The sequence below is a fragment of the Martes martes genome (assembly GCF_963455335.1).
Source record: "Martes martes genome assembly, chromosome: 2".
Classification (NCBI taxonomy): Eukaryota; Metazoa; Chordata; class Mammalia; order Carnivora; family Mustelidae; genus Martes; species Martes martes.
The window spans coordinates 102,601,777-102,619,316 of NC_137889.1; the positions used below are offsets into that span (position 1 = coordinate 102,601,777).

At 39.3% G+C, this 17,540-nt stretch overlaps 1 protein-coding gene across 2 annotated transcripts in view; it reads right to left on the minus strand.

Moving 5' to 3' along the window:
• SLC39A8 (solute carrier family 39 member 8) overlaps window positions 1–17,540 on the minus strand; it is an 81,748-nt gene that overhangs the window by 38,838 nt on the left and 25,370 nt on the right. For both annotated transcript variants that reach the window (XM_080797556.1, XM_080797557.1), the window contains exons 4-6: window positions 11,518–11,687; window positions 10,289–10,411; window positions 9,435–9,602 (exon numbers count right to left, since the gene is read on the minus strand). In XM_080797556.1, the coding sequence (XP_080653682.1) occupies window positions 9,435–9,602; window positions 10,289–10,411; window positions 11,518–11,687 (461 nt within the window). The remainder of the gene's footprint in view (window positions 1–9,434; window positions 9,603–10,288; window positions 10,412–11,517; window positions 11,688–17,540) is intronic.

Consider the following 17,540-nt stretch of genomic DNA (forward strand, 5'->3'; position numbering starts at 1 on the left):
CATATATATGTGTATATATATGTATATATACACATATATATGTATATATGTGTGTGTGTGGTGTGTGTGTGTGTATGTGTATATATATGTGTGTATATATATACACACATATATATATACATACACACACACACACCACACACATATATATATACACACACACATATATACATATATACATATATACACATATACATACATATATATACACATATATACACATATATATATACACACACACCACATCTTCTTATCCATATATATATATAATATATATACCTTCTTATATATTCTTATATATATATTCTTATATTCTTATATTCTTATAATATATATATATTCTTCTTTATTATATATAGTGTGTATATATATGTATTATATATATATATTCTTCTTTATTATATATATAGCGTGTATACACACACACACACACACACACACACACACACACACACAATGGAATACTATGCAGCCATCAAAAGAAATGAAATCTTGCCATTTGCAACGACATGGAGAGAACTAGAGGGTATTACACTGAGTGATATAAGTCAATCAGAGAAAGACAATTATCATATGATCTCCCTGATATGAGGAATCTGAGAGGCTGAGTCGGGAGTCTAGGGGGTAGGGAAGGAAAAAAAATGAAACAAGATGGGATCTGGATGGAAACAAACCATAAGAGACTCTTAATCTCACAAAACAAACTGAGGGATGCCGGGGGGAGGAGGGTATGGAGAGGATGGTTGGGTTATGGACATTGGGGAGGGTATGTGCTATGGTGAGTGCTATGAAGTGTGTATGCCTGACAATTCACAGACATGTACCCCTGGGGCAAATAATACATTATATGTTAATAAAAAAGGAATTAACAAAGCAAAACCAAACAAAACAAAAACAAACCAAAAAAATGACAAACAGGAGAAGAGAAATAATATACTTATCACATGCATACAGTGCTCCAGACACTGGTACACAGTTAACCCGTAACAAATTATTCAATTTGCATAAAAATTCATTAGCATAAAAATTTTTGCTCATCATTTAACAGAAGAGCAAACAAAGGCCAGAGACATGAACTGATTTTCCCTGTATCATACAACGAAAATTTTACTGCTGACATGTGAACACTAGCCCGTGTAACTGCAAAACCCTTGCTTCCTCCTCCACATTTAGCTGCCCTGCAAGGTAAAGGAGATACAGAGAAAGCACCAGAAAAGTAGTAGCTAAAATGGCAGGAGAAGGTTAGTACAGCACCACAGACACTACCTAATGAGCAATTCCAAAATGGAGGGAATGGCTTCCAGTGCCTTTATATTCCTAGCACTCAGCCAACAGTAAGTACTCAAATATGAACTAAACTACAGGAACGTTTCAAAAAGAACGAGAATGAGTGTTAAGAATACAGCGCACTGTTGGGGTGCCTGGGTGGCTCAGTCGTTAAGCATCTGCCTTCGGCTCAGGTCATGATCCCAGGGTCCTGGGATCGAGCCTGGCATCGGGCTTCCTGCTCACCAGGAGGCCTGCTTCTCCCTCTCCCACTCCCTCTCCCACTCCCCCTGCTTATGTTCCTTCTCTCGCTGTCTCTCTCTGTGTGTCAAATAAATAAAATCTTAAAAAAAAAATTTTATAGTGTACTGTCTAGAAAAATTACTTGTATCACCCCAAAGGGGTATTTTAGATAAAGAGTACTGATTTTTTTATACATGATTAAATACTTGAGGAAATGATGAAAAAGAGGAAGGTACACATGAAGACTAGCTCACAGATGGAAATAATAGAGTAGCACAGAGTAAGGGTTAACCAGATGGGTCCATGGATCAAGATGTCTGGGGTTAAACCCTAACTTGGTATGTGTGTGACCTTGGTCAAGTTACTTAACTTCCCTGTACATCACTTCCCATATCATTAACATGGGGATAATAACCATACTTATGTCACAAGGCTGTTACTGTAATGAGTAAATGAGTTACTATATATGAAGCACTGAAGAAAATGTCTGACACAGAGTCTTCAGTATTAACTAGTCTTTCAAGAAGCTGGAGAGTGTAGGGAAGGAGTAAGGTTGGGAAATCTTGCGGAGAAGCAGAGTCAGGAAAAGAACAATACGTTAAGGTAGAAAAGACTCAAGCATGTTTGTGGACATGGAGAGAAGGAGAGATTCAGGAAAGGTAAACGGAAACAGGAAGAAGCTGCGGGAAAGATGAACACATATGGAGGAACTGGCCTTAAGAAAAGATATAGAATACAAGTCCTGATACAGTGAAGAGGTCGAGAGCAGATGAGGAAACAGAGCAGTTTTCAGGACGTAAAAGAGGAGGTGAGACAGCAAAGGTCACAGATTGCAAAGAAAGACCTCCGTCTCACTAAAGGAAGCAGAGGTAATAGTGGGAAGTCTGCAAAGTAATGAAAAGATTTTAGAAGAGAGATTCTTAAAAATTTCAAAAAATTCACTAGAGATGCATAAAAGTAGAGTTAATACTGGTGAAGTGTGGGCTAAATTCAGAGAGGATTCAGGTATCAGCTTTTGGGACGTTTCCAACATAAAGACCAGAGCCAGGTAAAATGGCACATGGGGCAGGAACTGTTGAGCCGGATCCAGAGCAAATTCCACTGACAGCCCAGCCCTACCCAGAATTCTCCTTCACCACAATCTAGGGGCATCACGTGCCTGCCACTAAATCAGCTTTTTCATAAACACCAGTCGCTCAAAATCAATGAAAATAATCTCTTACATCATTTTATTACTTACGTAGTTTTCGGGGGGGGGTTTTGTTTTTGTTTTTTTTTAAAGATTTTATTTATTTATCTGAGAGATGGAGATCACAAGTAGGCAGAGAAGCAGGCAGAGAGAGAGGAGGAAGCAGTCTCCCTGCTGAGCAGAGAGCCCCATGTGGGGCTTGATCCCAGGACTCCGGGATCATGACCTGAGCCGAAGGCAGAGACTTTAACCCACTGAGCCACCCAGGTGCCCCATGTAGTTTTCAATTTTAACTAATAGCTAATATAACCACGTACAGGAAAGTAACCGATTTCTGTTTTATTAACTACTGTGATTTTAAACAGCAAATAGCTTTTTGGTGAAATACAGCAGAGTTGTATCAACATGGACAGGATTGGAGGAGATTATGCTGAGTGAAATAAGTCAAGCAGAGAGAGTCAATTACCATATGGTTTCACTTACTTGTGGAGCATAAGGAATAACATGGAGGACACTGGGAGATGAAGAGGAGAAGTGAGTTGGGGGAAATCAGAGGGGTAGACAAATCATGAGAGACTGTGGACTCTGCGAAACAAACTGAGGGTTTTGGAGGGGAGGGGGTTGGGGGGTTGAGTGAACCTGGTGGTGGGTATTAAGGAAGGCATGTATTGCATGGAGCACTGGGGTGTGGTGCATAAACAATGAATCTTGGGACACTGAAAAAATAAATAGACAGATAAGTAAGGCCAAAAAAAAAAAAAAAGGAAAGAAATACAGCAGACCGGACATATATATTTATCTGTAGCCCCTCCCGAAACTCCTTAAAATAAATAAATAAAGGAGTCATCATGTCATGGGACATGACATGTCAAGGGACAGAAAGAATGGGAGATTATATGACAACATGGAGATATTTATTTTAGAAAATGAAAAGTGGAGGATGCAGTCGAACTGACTTCCTATGAGAAAAAAGTCAACAAGAAACAAAGTGATGTGAGGCCCAGAACTCCAGAGAAGTTTAGGAAATGGAGGCACCAAGTACCTCAGAAGGTGACAGGTGAAGCATGAAACTAAAAATAAGAGAATTCATTGTAAGTTTATTAAGGAGCAATCAGAACCCCAGCTCTTTGCTCCCAAGACAATGCAACAAGGCAAACACCCCACATGACTAGAGATTCACCTTTTGGGAATACTGAACCAGAGAGACTTTCACTTCAAGGACACAAGGCAAACTGAAGGCTGCAATGAGATGCAGAGCTGAAGACGGGGTATTAAGTCAAAACTGCACAGTGCCCCATTCCTTTCTGCTCCCACCCCACTCCCAACACAGGCAGCCGGGAAGGCTCACCACCCTTGCCACCTCCAGGCAACAACAGAGAAAAACCAACCACCTGAGAGAAAAGACCAATGGACAAGCCCCACACATATGAGCTTCCTGATTAAATTTTTTTTCTACCTCATACTTTAAAAAGAATGCTTTCCACATTCAGTGTAATATTTCACTTGTTATGAAAGCACACAAAATCTGTCTGTTCTATCCCACTGATATTTACCAGTACTTAGAAGAGTGCCAAGAACGTATTAGGTGCTCAATAAACGTTTGAGGAATGAATTAAATGTATTTAACAGCTATTGGACTCTCATGGAGATCCAAGCAACTCAAAAATATTCTCTCCATATCTGGAGAGTATCATTTCATGTCAGTTGTTGACAAAGAAGTGTCCCTAACATTGCCACATTTTACAGCTGAATTCCACTTCCCTGCACCTCAGTTTTAAAGATAAAAGGTACAACAGTTAACTTCTAAAAATAGCTGATATTAATGCTTCTTCTGTTAGGAAAAAAAGTGATGCCTATCACTTTATATTTATTGACACTGATTCCTAAAGAAAAGCACAAAAGGTTTCCTTTAGAAAAAAACTGATTCCAGACTACAGGTGAAATAAGCCAGATGGGCCCCCTAGTGGCCTAGAAAACTACCACTCTCCGGAGTACCACCCCTGCCTAAGCAATCAACACCTAATAAAAAACCAGTCCTTCTAAAGCTGTAGATTCAGGCGGACAAGACCCATTTGGTTGCATAGATACTGCAATGACTCCTCCACAGGGTTGTACAGTTGTCAGAGAGGGAGAAGAACAAAGCAAGTGTCACAAGCTGAGCTGTGAAACATTACCTCATAGCAGTAACTGAGTAACTGTGCTCAGCTTCTTCCCTCATAACTGCTTTCTTTTATTCCCGTGACTCCCAGGTTGTCCTGGAAATACGCATGCTCCAGCATACAAGCACCTGTGGGCCTGTGCGCATGCGCGCGTGCACACACACGTGCACGCGTGCACACACCCACACACCCCCCCATGGATTGTGCATCTACAGGGTCTGGAACAAGGCTACTAAGGAAGTCTCACTAATTTGTCTAAGTATGTCAAAGTTATAATCAAACTAAAGAACTATTGAATAAAATCTCTCCTATCCTCTTAAAATGTCATAAATACCCTTCCATGGCAATACAATTTTTTAAAATGCGTAAAGCTATGGTTTTTACATGACTGAACACAAACAAAATACCAAAGGCAACTAAAGTTAAGTATTATTGCATACCTGAGTATTCAATGATGGACCAGAATGAATACTGGTAAAGATATCCCTAAGTCATGGATTTTAATTATTCTGTAATTCCTTTGTTCTTCCTATATTCCAGTAAAATAAAAATTCATGCTATTATCATCTAGATTGTCAGATAATTTGTATTCTATTAATAGAATGTCAAATTAGACTACTTTTCTTAACCTGCTCTTAGTTTCTTATTATTTTCAATTTGAAAAAACTTGACTGTGTTGAAGCAGGAGCAACAAGAATCATCAACAAAATTCTTAAGGCAATACTTGAACTTAGATATGAACCATGAATCTTCCATATCCTGTTCAATTCTCACAATGGAGCATCTAGGTTAATTATTTTTATTATATAAAATATTAGAGAGTATTTTAATTTTATTATTGAAATCACTAACATTTATATTACACTACCTACTACTGTCTATTAAAACAATATCTAAAACTTTACAGCATTTCTTAAATTCTACCTCTTTCAATTTTTTTTAATGCAATCTAAAGAGAAAACTGAAAATAATGGTACATTACTCAGTTTAAGTCTCTCTTCATTTAAGACTATGCCTTCAACCAAAAGGGCTAGACAGTAGACCCCATAAGAAATTAGTGTCAGGGCTATTTATATGGTTCATTTCAAGGCCTGGTGCATGGTTGTCATCCTGGAACACAACTTCTCTGCCTTCAGTTGGACTTCCCATTCCTAGAAGTGTATTTCCAGAATCCTAGCTTCATTACACTCTCTCACTAGATTTATAGCTTACCACTGTTTATAATTTCACAGTTGTTTCTTTTTTTTTTTTTAAGATTTTATTTATTGACTGCTTTATTTAGAGGGACAGAGATCACAAGCAGGGTGGGGATGGACAGAGAGAAAGGGAGAATCTTAAGCAGACTCCACGCTGAGCACAGAGCCTAACACGGGGATCCATCTCAGGACCCTAAGATCATGACCTGAGCGGAAATCAAGAGTCGGATGCTTAACTGACTGAGCCACCCTGTTGCCCTCCACAGTCATTTCTATTCAATATTGACAGAATTGTGCCATTAGTCTCCAGCGCTGATGTCAGGAAGTCCAAAGCCATTTGGCTTCTAGCGCCCTTGTATGTATATAGCCCATTTGGTTAGTCTCAAAGATTTTAGAACATTCTTTTCTGAGACAGTTGCATGGCTGGCTTTTCTTTCTCATTATCTAATTCTCTGTTGATCTCTGTAGGGGTCTTTCTTGATCAAGGAAGCTCCCACATATCACTCCCACATCACCATTTTTTTAAAAGATTCCATGTATTTATTTCAGAGAGAGAGAAAGAGAGACAGAGAGAGTGTGAGCCTGAGTAGAGAGAGAGGCAGAGGGAAAGAAAGAGAAGCAGACCCCCTATTGAGCAGGGAGCCCAATACGAGGCTCAATCCCAAGACCCCAGGACCATGACTCAAGCCAAAGGCAGCCACTTAACTAACAAGCCACCCAGGGACCCCCCCACATCACCTTATTTTATTTGCATCAAAGTACATATTGTCATGCGGTATTTTCTAGTTTTACTCTTTTCTATATTGACCATTAAATAAACTGTAAGTTTTACAAGAATTCATGTGCTTCTGAATCCCCAGTGCCTAGGACAGTGAGCAGGTACTCAATAAATTGTTATTGGGTAAATGAATAAAAGCTTGTGTACCAGCTTTACTTCCGGAAGTAGAGTAAGAATAGCTTTTCAACTGACATTTCTAAATTACGCAAAACAGGATCATGTGTAGGATCCCATTCTTGTCATGGTGTTTATATTTACTACAAACACGTCTTCTGGCAATAGTAAATTATAAATCAGGAGGAGCCCAAAAACTTTAAAACTAAAATCGAACTTCTGAGCAGTTCAATTTATTTGTCCTCAGAAAGCAAAAGCCTCAGGCCAAATTATCTCCTTTCCTTACAAAAAATTCATAGTTATTAGGTTAAGAGTTAATGTCATCATCTTGATTCCAGTAGAGCAATGACCGAAAGAAGACAATCCAGCAAGGTATGCCAGCTTGTAGGCTTCAGTATCAGATGACCTTGGTCCTGATCCAAGCTTTGCCATGTAGGAGCTACCTGTCCCTGGGTTTGTTATTTAACCTTTTTAAGCTAGTCTCCGAATTATGACAGTACTTCTCTCCTAGGCTATGGTGAGGGTCCAAGCAGATCATTCATTTAAAATTCCAGGCAGAGTCCCTGAGCATTAATAAATGTTATCTATAATTATTGTAAGAAATTATCTATTTGAACATTCTCACATTCTTTGCAAAATCTTGGCTGAAAGTATCATTCATTACATTGCATGAAATAATTTCCTCTCTTAGCTCAGTGCTAACACAAAAATGCCTCTTCAAACACACTTGAGATTTTCCTTAATCCGGTGGGGCAAAATATATGACTGATGATGTTTTCTTTCCAGAAGGAAACTCAGGTGATTTGCCGTAACAGCCTCTTCCAGATACCCTTTTTTCAACTTTCTATTTTTTCTTAGCTGGCTTTCCTTGATTTTGTTTTCAATATCTCTTTTTTATGTTGTGTTTAACTTTGTATCTTACGGCTCTACTATTTACCAAATGAGTGACCCTAGGGGACTTTTTTAACATCTGAAGTTCCACTTCCCTGGTCTGTCGAATGAGAATTGTTGTGAGCACCAACGATACTGTCAACTAGCACCCTTTTTCCATATCTGCTCCTCTACTCCATCCATATGCCCTTGCACCCGTACAAGGGCCTAACCCTCTAGATTAGTCTAGAAGTGGATGTCTAATTCAAGCCCAAACAAGGAGACACCTGCCAGGAATTTTGGACTTAGGACTGAAAGAGTCTGGTCGGTTTCCTTCCAGTGACTGAAACTGCAAGACTCAAACCTCAGGAGTTGCTAGTGGCTGTTTCCCACATATGGAAGGAGTCAGTGCACAGCGAAGGAAAAGAATGACTGTAAGCTATAGGGAGGGGGAAGACAAGGAGTTCTAATGGTTCTAATGCTTCCTAAGTTCTTGCTCTTCCTATAGCCTGGCTGTTCCATGAGACAGCCTACTATCTTTCCAATAAAGTCTCCTTTCTGCATACATAATTCGGGTTGGATATCCAGCTCTTGAAACCAAAATAGTTCTAATATGTAGAAAATAAACTATTTTGAATAATTGTTATAAAAAATAAACAAGAGGGGCACCCGGGTGCCTCAGTAGGTTAAGCGTCTGCCTTGGGCTCAGGTCATGATCCCAAGATCCGGGGATCAAGCCCCGAGTCGAGGCTCCTTGCTCAGTGGGGAGCTGCTTCTACCTCTGCTGCTCTCCCCCTACTTGTACGTGCTCACTCGCTCTCTATGTCAAATAAATAAATAATCTTTTTTTTTTTAATTAAAAAGTAAAAGTAAAAGAAATAAAACAATTATGTGCCTAGCATACTACCTGGCATATAATATTCACTCAAGAAATGATACCTATTGGGGCGCCTGGGTAGCTCAGTGGGTTAAAGCCTCTGCCTTCGGCTTGGGTCATGATCCCAGGGTCCCGGGATCGAGCCCCACATCGGGCTCTCTGCTCAGCGGCAAGCCTGCTTCCCTTCCTCTCTCTCTGCCTGCCTCTCTGCCTACTTGTGATCTCTGTCAAATAAACAAATAAAATCTTTAAAAAAGAAATAAAGAAAGAAATGATACCTATTATTTAGAAGATGGAGGTACAAATTCTCAATCAATTAATTAATGAACACAATTTTAATAGCTTATACATCTTTTTTTTCTTGCAGTTTCAAAATTACTCAAAGGGATTCTTTGGTTTGGGATCTTGAAAGAATTGCAAAATAAGAGAAAAGCTCTGATTAAGTTTGCTACATATCACTGTATAAATCTAAGTAATTCATACATATACTTAAATAATCTTAGAGGATAATAAAGTCTCAGATCCAGTAACTCTCCATTTCTTACTTAACTCACTTGTTCAGGGTAAATATATGGAGGAAAATTAGAAAAAGAATACAGACTAACATTCCACATATCCCTCATACACAAGAATAAGTCAGACACATTTAAGTGTGTAAAATACTGACTTGGCTGCATTCACAGAAGTCTTCAGATTTTATAAAGGATGCAATATAGCAAAGAAAAAAATGGAATCACCATACCTGTAGAGATACCACACTGACGTTATCAAAATGGATATGTCCATTAGGCTCTGTGACAGCTGGATTTGCATAACACGTCACACCATTGATGGCAGGTAATGTTTTAGGTTGATGAGTTTTCTCATGAGAAGGACCGAAGTCATCATTTCTAAAGTGAGTGTGATCATTCTACATGAAAAAAATTTAAAAAGTAAGAGGAGGTTATAAGAATAAAAAATGATGGCTCACACAAAATAGAGAGTTTAGTGCTTTTTATTTGTAAGAGAAAATTCACACATCTATTCAATATAAATCTTTTTAGACTTATAAATGTATCTTCATTTATTATGTTATGTTTTCTCATGTTAGGGTATATATGCCTTCTTATTTTGATGAACACGAATGAATACAGATTGTGCACATTTTTCTTGACATTAAATTACTAGTACTTATTCCAAATTCTACACTGTGAATCATTTCTCTTATATTTATGAATATATTGACTCTTTTCTTTCTCCTCACATTCAAGTCTATAACTGAGCTGTTCACATAATTGTAAGAATAAAATTCCTGAGGCACCAGGGTGGCTCACTCAGTTAAGCATCTGACTCTTGATTTCAGGTCAAGCTACGATCTCAGGGTTGTAAGATGGAGCCCTGTGGCAGGCTCTGCTCTGGGCATGGAGCCTGCTTGAGATTCTCTCTCTCTCTCTGCCTCTCCCCTCTGCTCATGCTTTCTCTCTCTCTTTCTCAAAAATAAAATAAAATAAAATAAAATAAAATAAAATAAAATAAAATTCTTGCCTTATTTGCCTATAAAGCTATATAAAGTAGCTTTAAGGGGTCAAACAAACATTTTCAATAAGGTCTATTTACCTGACCATATGTCTTTAATAACATCTTAAGCACTCTTTCAAAAAAGAAAAGCAAGTAAAATCCACCAAACACAGCAACTGCCTTCTCAACATAGTTGTCACTTTTGGGATTGAATCCAAATGCCTGAGAGAGAAAAAAAAAAAAAAATCAGGTAAAACAAGTAATTTAACCTGATTTCTGGAAAACAATAAATCTTTCAGTATACAATTTTCATCAAAGTTCTAAGTCCATCTTCAGATCAGGTAATATGGGGAATTTAACCACCAAAATCACAAAACAAAAACTCTGAAACTTAAGTAACCAAACTGTAAGAGATCATACAGGAGTCTAATAACCAGAAGAAGTTCTATTACTAAAACCCCCAGAGTATCTTATAGTTTCCTGACTATAAGATAGTTTCCTACCTTCAGCAATATTTACCTCGAAAGAGAAATCTTTTCATAGTAAAGAAGCACTGATTCCCACCTTTATAGATAATATTAGATATGAGTAATAAAGAAAAATGAGACACTGATAATCCATTTTCTCTAAAAGTAATATAATTGTCCATTATATCCAGATTCAAATTTTTAAAGCAAATATGACAAGCCATTTGGATTACTGTTTTCCCAAGAGAGATCCTTTTAAACCCAGAGGATCCTGGTTGGCCCTGAAGAGATAAAGAACTCAAGGGCTGGGCCCAAGAATGAAGAAGAAAAGATTTCTTTCACACCCATACATACCCATGAGAATGAAATAATCTACTGTTTAAAGGACACAGGGCAAGAGCTAGGGTTTGAAATTATGAAGAGTCCAGGTTTTCCTACCAGACAAGACACATAAACTTAAATAAAAGCTACAATGAATGTCTGAGGACACTTTGTGGTATCTCATCAATAAATCTAACATTGCAGGCTCTTCAGAAAATAAATAAATAATAAAAGTATGTAGAAAAATTAAGTTTGCCAAATGCAAGACAAAATAAAGTTTCAGGCCCTCAGAGGTGTCCCAGAGCTGTCTGGGCACGTCCTGGTGGCTGGCCTCCTAGAATATTAATTTTACCTCTGACACTGATATTCCCTGTAGCTTGAGACAAGCTTTTTCATCTACTGTGATTCAGCTCTCTCTTCTTCAATGCTATCAACCAGACCATAAAATGCTGTGAGAATTATGGAGCCTTAAAATGTACAAAGTGCTAAAACATCTAAAAGGAACAATTATTCACAGAAACAAATAGCCAAGATCCTTACCTCTGGAATAAGCTGGAAAATGGCATTTGAAAATAGAGTCCCAATAGCCAGACCCACAAAAAAGGTCAAAACCTTAGGGAAGTAAGATTTCTTTAGCAGTGGAGTCAAAATCAATCCAAGGAGAGATGCCAGATTAATAACTGTCACTGACAGGAATCCATATCCCCAAACTGTAGATCGGAAGTAAAGAGCAGAAATTAATCAGAGCAATGAAGCCAAATGAAGTCTTATTGTACAAGAAGCCTGAAACAACTTTTTCTTTAAAAGCTTGAAACAGATCTTCTTTAAAATAACAAGGTCTTCTCAACAAAAAATATGCAGAAAACTGTGAACATAAATGCAGAATAATAAATATTAATAGTAATACTGCTTATACTGTCATCAGCCCTAAACCACTCAAAGGCTCAAAGAATTTTCTAGCTTGCAGGAAATGTGGAAGACATCTGGAATGGTGACAAACCATCTAAACCCCAGAGGCTCCAAGTCACCTACTTTCATCTGTAGCTCAAAGCCTGGTTTAAAACTCAGCCTTTTGGAGGAATATAGAGGCAGTGTGAGTTTCAGGGGAAAAGTACAAAGTGATGGGTGGAGGGTAGGGGTGGAGATGGGTGAATAGGAGTTAGCTTCGAGGTGACCAGAGTTGCTGACACTGCGCTTGTCATAATCACTGGTCTGCAGGATCCTATGGAGTGCACTTCCTTGGGAAGGCAGCACCTTGGCCCTCCAGCTGGGGCCCCCAGGACTTGGACTTAGCTGAGTGCGGTGAGCACTCAGGAGGGGAGCACGTGGGAACCAGGGAGTAGCTTGTGTTGACCAACTCTCCCAGATCAGGGCGAAAATATCCTGTGCAATGAGGACTCTGATGACAGAAGGAGGTGGTGAGTCTTTTGACTCTCTGTCCTGTAAGGCCTGGTACCCAACAGGTGCTTAATATTGCTTACAATGAAATGAATGAATGTTATCCTGAGCTCTACAGCCAGGGGCGTGTGTGACCTCAGTTTCCCCAATTATTCTGGAGGGGGGGCTGGTTTAAGGACACAATGGGAGTGCAAGCGAAGCACATCCAGGACATCTGCAGTCGGCAGTGCAGGCCCCGGAACCGCACAACATGGCTTTACCTCTGCCCACCCGCTGTGCATGAAGGACAGTGTGAAAGATGAGGAAGCTGCCTCTGCCCTGTCGCTTCTTTAAAATGCCCAGAAAACATTTTTAAATGTTAGGCCCCTTTCCTAATGACACTCTCAGTGGAGTACTGTAGCAACACCTAATGCTAATGAGTATTTGCCACTGCCAGATACATGCTAAGAAACTGACATGTAGGGACGCCCGGGTGGCTCCGTCAGTTAGGCAGCTGCCTTCTGCTCTGGTCATGATCCCGGGGTCCTGGGATGGAGCCTGGCATTGGGCTCCCTGCTCAGCGGGGAGTCAGCTTCTCTCTCTCCCTCTGCCTGCTGCTCCCCCTGTTTGTGTTCTCTCTCACTCTCACTCTGTCAAATAAATAAAATCTTGAAAGAAAGAAAGGAAGGAAGGAAGGAAGGAAGGAAGGAAGGAAGGAAACTAACATATATTCATGAATTTGATCCTCACAAAACTCTGTGAGGTAAGGACTACTATCTCCTTCCCCATACAGTTGAGGAAACCAAAGCATACGGAGCTCCAGTGAGATGCTCGAGCCATGCAGACAGAAAGCTGGATTTTGAACCCAGGCAGTCTGGCTGGCTCTAGGGCTGACATACATGAGCAATATGCTTTATTATTCCCATAGAGATATTCTAGTTTTTTAAAAAAAAAACCAAGGGACTCAGCGAAACTGCAGATATTTTATATTGTGCTTCATGAATATAAGGTTGCTCACCATGATTCTAGTTCAAGCGACTCTATCTACAAATAAACAACCTTAGCAAATGCTTATGGAGCCACACAGATAGACGTAACCATGGTTCCTGCCAACGAGGAGCCTAGATCTTCTGCTTGGGGAACTGGGAAATGTGTAGGCACATATGCACACAAAGCAATACAGGTTGCCTATGCTGCATACCAAATAAAACGAACAGAGAGTAAACATTCCTGTTTCCATGAGAATCATCACAGCACTGATCATGACTTTATCTTCCCCAGATGCTTTCCTATCAGTTCCAGACCCCTGACCAGGCCCTGCAAAGTCATCTCATCGGAACTAGGAAGGTCCACCTCATTACCGTTTACTACCTTATCACCTAAAACAATACTATCTACTCCCCTCAGACTCTCCCCTTAGACAAAACTCACAATCCCACCTCTACCTCCATGGTGTAGCGATGTGTAGTTTCCTTTAACACGAATAGCCTTCTGTCCCTTCACTAGCCTACATGCACTCATACATTCAACAAATATTTATAATCTCATCAAGTAGACAGGATATGTAATGCTGAAACTGAAATAAAAACGCAAAGAAGTTTCTCAGTACCAGACTGTCAAAATCACATATACGTATGAAACACATCGCCTTCCCCTTAGAAATCTGGGACCTCCGCAGAGAGCAGAGACGTTACAATTAATTTCAATATCTCACCCACACCAGTCAATTTCATAGATTATTGACGACCAAATCCTATCAGTTTTGCTTCAGACATATCTCACTCCAGCTTCTCCGTCCTCCTTGCCAATGCTTTGAGTTCAGGCCCTCATCAGCGCTCACTCTCTCTTCTGACGCATTATGACAGCCTTCCCCTACATGACATGACCACCAACCAGACTCACTATCCTAAAACACAACTTGGATCATCTCATGTCCCTATTAGAGACTGCTGTTCATAAACAGACTCCCACACAACTTTTCCAGTGTTGTTTACACACTTTTCAACATGGCCTTTATGCTAACACAATGCTTTCCACGTACAGAATTACCTTTACTTGTGGTTCTTTATCTGAAAACATCTTTCTATCTTCCTTGCCTGAGAAACTCACAGTTGTTTCTCTAAGTCAACTCCAAGACATCTCTAGAGCTTCACCAGCTCCTCCAGGCAGCTGTCGCTCGCTCCTCAGGCTTCCCATGGCTCTTTGGCTAAAGACAATTGGACCACTTACCATGTTTATACAATCCTTATATCATGACTCCTTTGAATTAGTTTTACTTTGGTTTTTCTTGTCTTTGAATGAACTCAGGATTGGCTCTATATTAAGTGAACAGTTACCTCAAGAATCCAGTGCCTTTCCTTACTTAAAAAATTATTTATTTGTGGGAAAAGAAAAGGCTTACATAGGGAACAGGAAATGGAGTGAACCTATGAACACATGTCTAAGAGGAGGGAAGACAGAGTCTTCCTTCTCTGTGCCAGGCACTATTCCAGACATTTTCATGTATTAACTCATTTGATACCCCCAACAATTCTAGGAGGAGAACGTACTATAATTATCTCCATTTGACAGATGAGACAACTGAGGCACAGAGATATTGAATAAATTGCTCAACACAGCTGCACACACAACTGCACATTTTAAAATAAAAACAAAAGCATACACCAAACAAAGGCACTGTAGTGTCAAATTAAGCATCTTAGATTAGTAATAATGAGTACTTCACCAGATTCCCTAATTCTCCAGAAATTTTTCTGTCTCTTCTCCTAACCTGTCCCACCCACCCCAGCCCCATTTCAGTTCCTAAGATAATGTGTACCCTAAGAGGAATTTCTGTCCTTACTGGGTCTCTGTCCAAATATTTGGTGCCTGTCTAATCTTGTAACTTAGAACTATTGATTTTCCATTTTATGACTTTGCAGTGTTGACCCTGGAGTGCTCTCACTTCCTGCTTCCCAATTCTCTGATCCTACCCTCCCGGTTCCTAAGATAAAGGAAATCTGGAATTAAGGTTAAAAACATTTTGAATGCACAAGTAGAGGACTTGCTTTTTCTGAAGCTTCATCTCCTACGTCCAGAATTACGTACATGGTAGATATATTTTATTTAACAGATGTATATACAGGGCCTAACCACATGCTATATTATATTCTACACACTTTACAAATATTAAGTTATTAATCATTACAGTAACCTTATGATAAAGATACTGTTTAAGATAAGAAAACAGAGGTATAAAGACATAGTCATGTGCGCAACATAGCTGGAAAATTATAGAGCTGGGATTTGGGCCCAGGTAGGCTGGCTTCAGAATCTATGCTTTTCATATGTTATACACTATTAAATGTTGATACGTAAAACATTTTCTGAATTTACTTTTAAATATAAAATGCAAATCATAATAAATAAACTTGTAGAGATACAAACATTTTCCTATTTAGTATGTAATCTAGAAAAATATTTGCTTAAAAAATTAGTTGTAAAATAATTGTTAGTCATAAAAGTGCTAACTATATTAATAAGGTATGTCTGGGGCCTTCTGTTCTTCGTGTTTGTAAATAAACTATAAAAGAGGATGTGGATCCTAAAGCTGAGATAGCTTGGGTTTTGAACCAGACCTTATCACATACGAGTTGTATATTCTTGAGCAAATGACTTGGAACACTCTGGACTTAAGTTTCCTTGGTTGTAAAATGCGGACAGCAGTTCCTATGCCATAGGGCTGTATGATGATAAAATGAGTTAACATAGGTCAAGTATCTGGAACAGTATCCACCATGTAGTAAGTACTACATAAGTTGGCTATTATCAATATTTTCATCATTGTTGTAAGAGAGAGATCAAAGTATTCATATATACACAAAGGAATCCAAAAGTCAGTAGACTAAGAACTTCCTTTGTTGAGGTGTCCCTTTTCTTCTCCCTCATTTCTCTCTTTTATAGTCCTTTATACTCAGGTCAGATGTGCTCACTCAGACCAGTGGCTTCACAGGCCATCACTAAGCCGACCAATCTCTAGCCTTGACCTGTGCTCTGGGCACTAAATGCGTGCATGTCACTGCCCACTGAACATCCCTCTTTGTGGGTCTATGTCAATGTCTCAAACTGACCATGTGAGAAATTACACCTGATCCTCACCCCTTGTTTCCCCCAAAGGAAACTTCTCCTTCCAGTCTTCTCCATCCTGTGAAACGGCACAACCATCTCTCCAGTTTCAGGGGCTCGAACCTAGATTCATTCTTCCCAATCTCCACATTTAGTTAGAGGTAAACCATTCTAGCACAGTTTCCAAAATCCATTCTGGATCCAATCACTTCTCCCTCTACCTCACTCACCTTAGTCGAAGTCCCATCATCTGAGCACCAACCCCTGGAAACTGCCTCCTGACTAATTTCCTTGTTTCTACTCTTACCCCACTTCAAACTGCAGGTAGAATAATCTCTTACAAATCCAAAAAAATCACGTGATTCCCCCACTTAGAACCCTACAGTGTCTTCATACCACATTCAGAACAAAACCCAGTCAACTTACCGTCCCCTACTAGGTCCCAGCAATCATTTCCTTCTATTTTCCCTCCTGCTTACCATGCTCCGGATGCACACGCTTTCTAGCTGTTCCTTACATACACAAAGCTCATTCCCAAGCTTATGCTGACCATTCCCTTGACTGAGAATGTTCTTTTCCCAGAGAAGATCTTGCCTTGGTCCTCTCCTTCCCCTCAGTCAGGACTCTGCTCAAAAACAATCTCATCAGAAAGGCCTCCTGTCAAAAATCACATTTGCCCACTGTTTCCTTCTATTCCTTACCTACTTTATTTTAGCAGTTATCACCCTGAAATTATATTATTTGCTTGCTTTATAAATAGTTATTATTTCTCTTCTCCATTATACTGTACGTCCTAAAAGGGCAGGGAATTTTTCTTGTTGACTATTGAATCCCCAATGCCCAGAACACTGCTTGGCATGTCATTCAATAAACACTTACTGAATGAATAATGTACAAAAAAATGAGAATTAAAATGCCCATGTGGGTCGGGTTAACAATTTAAGGACACCAAGAAACTGCACATAGATGGCAAATAAATGATTTATTTCATTTGCAAAAGAATTCTTTTTTTTTTTTAAGATTTTATTTATTTATTTGACAGACAGAGAACCACAAGTAGGCAGAGAGGCAGACAGAGAGAG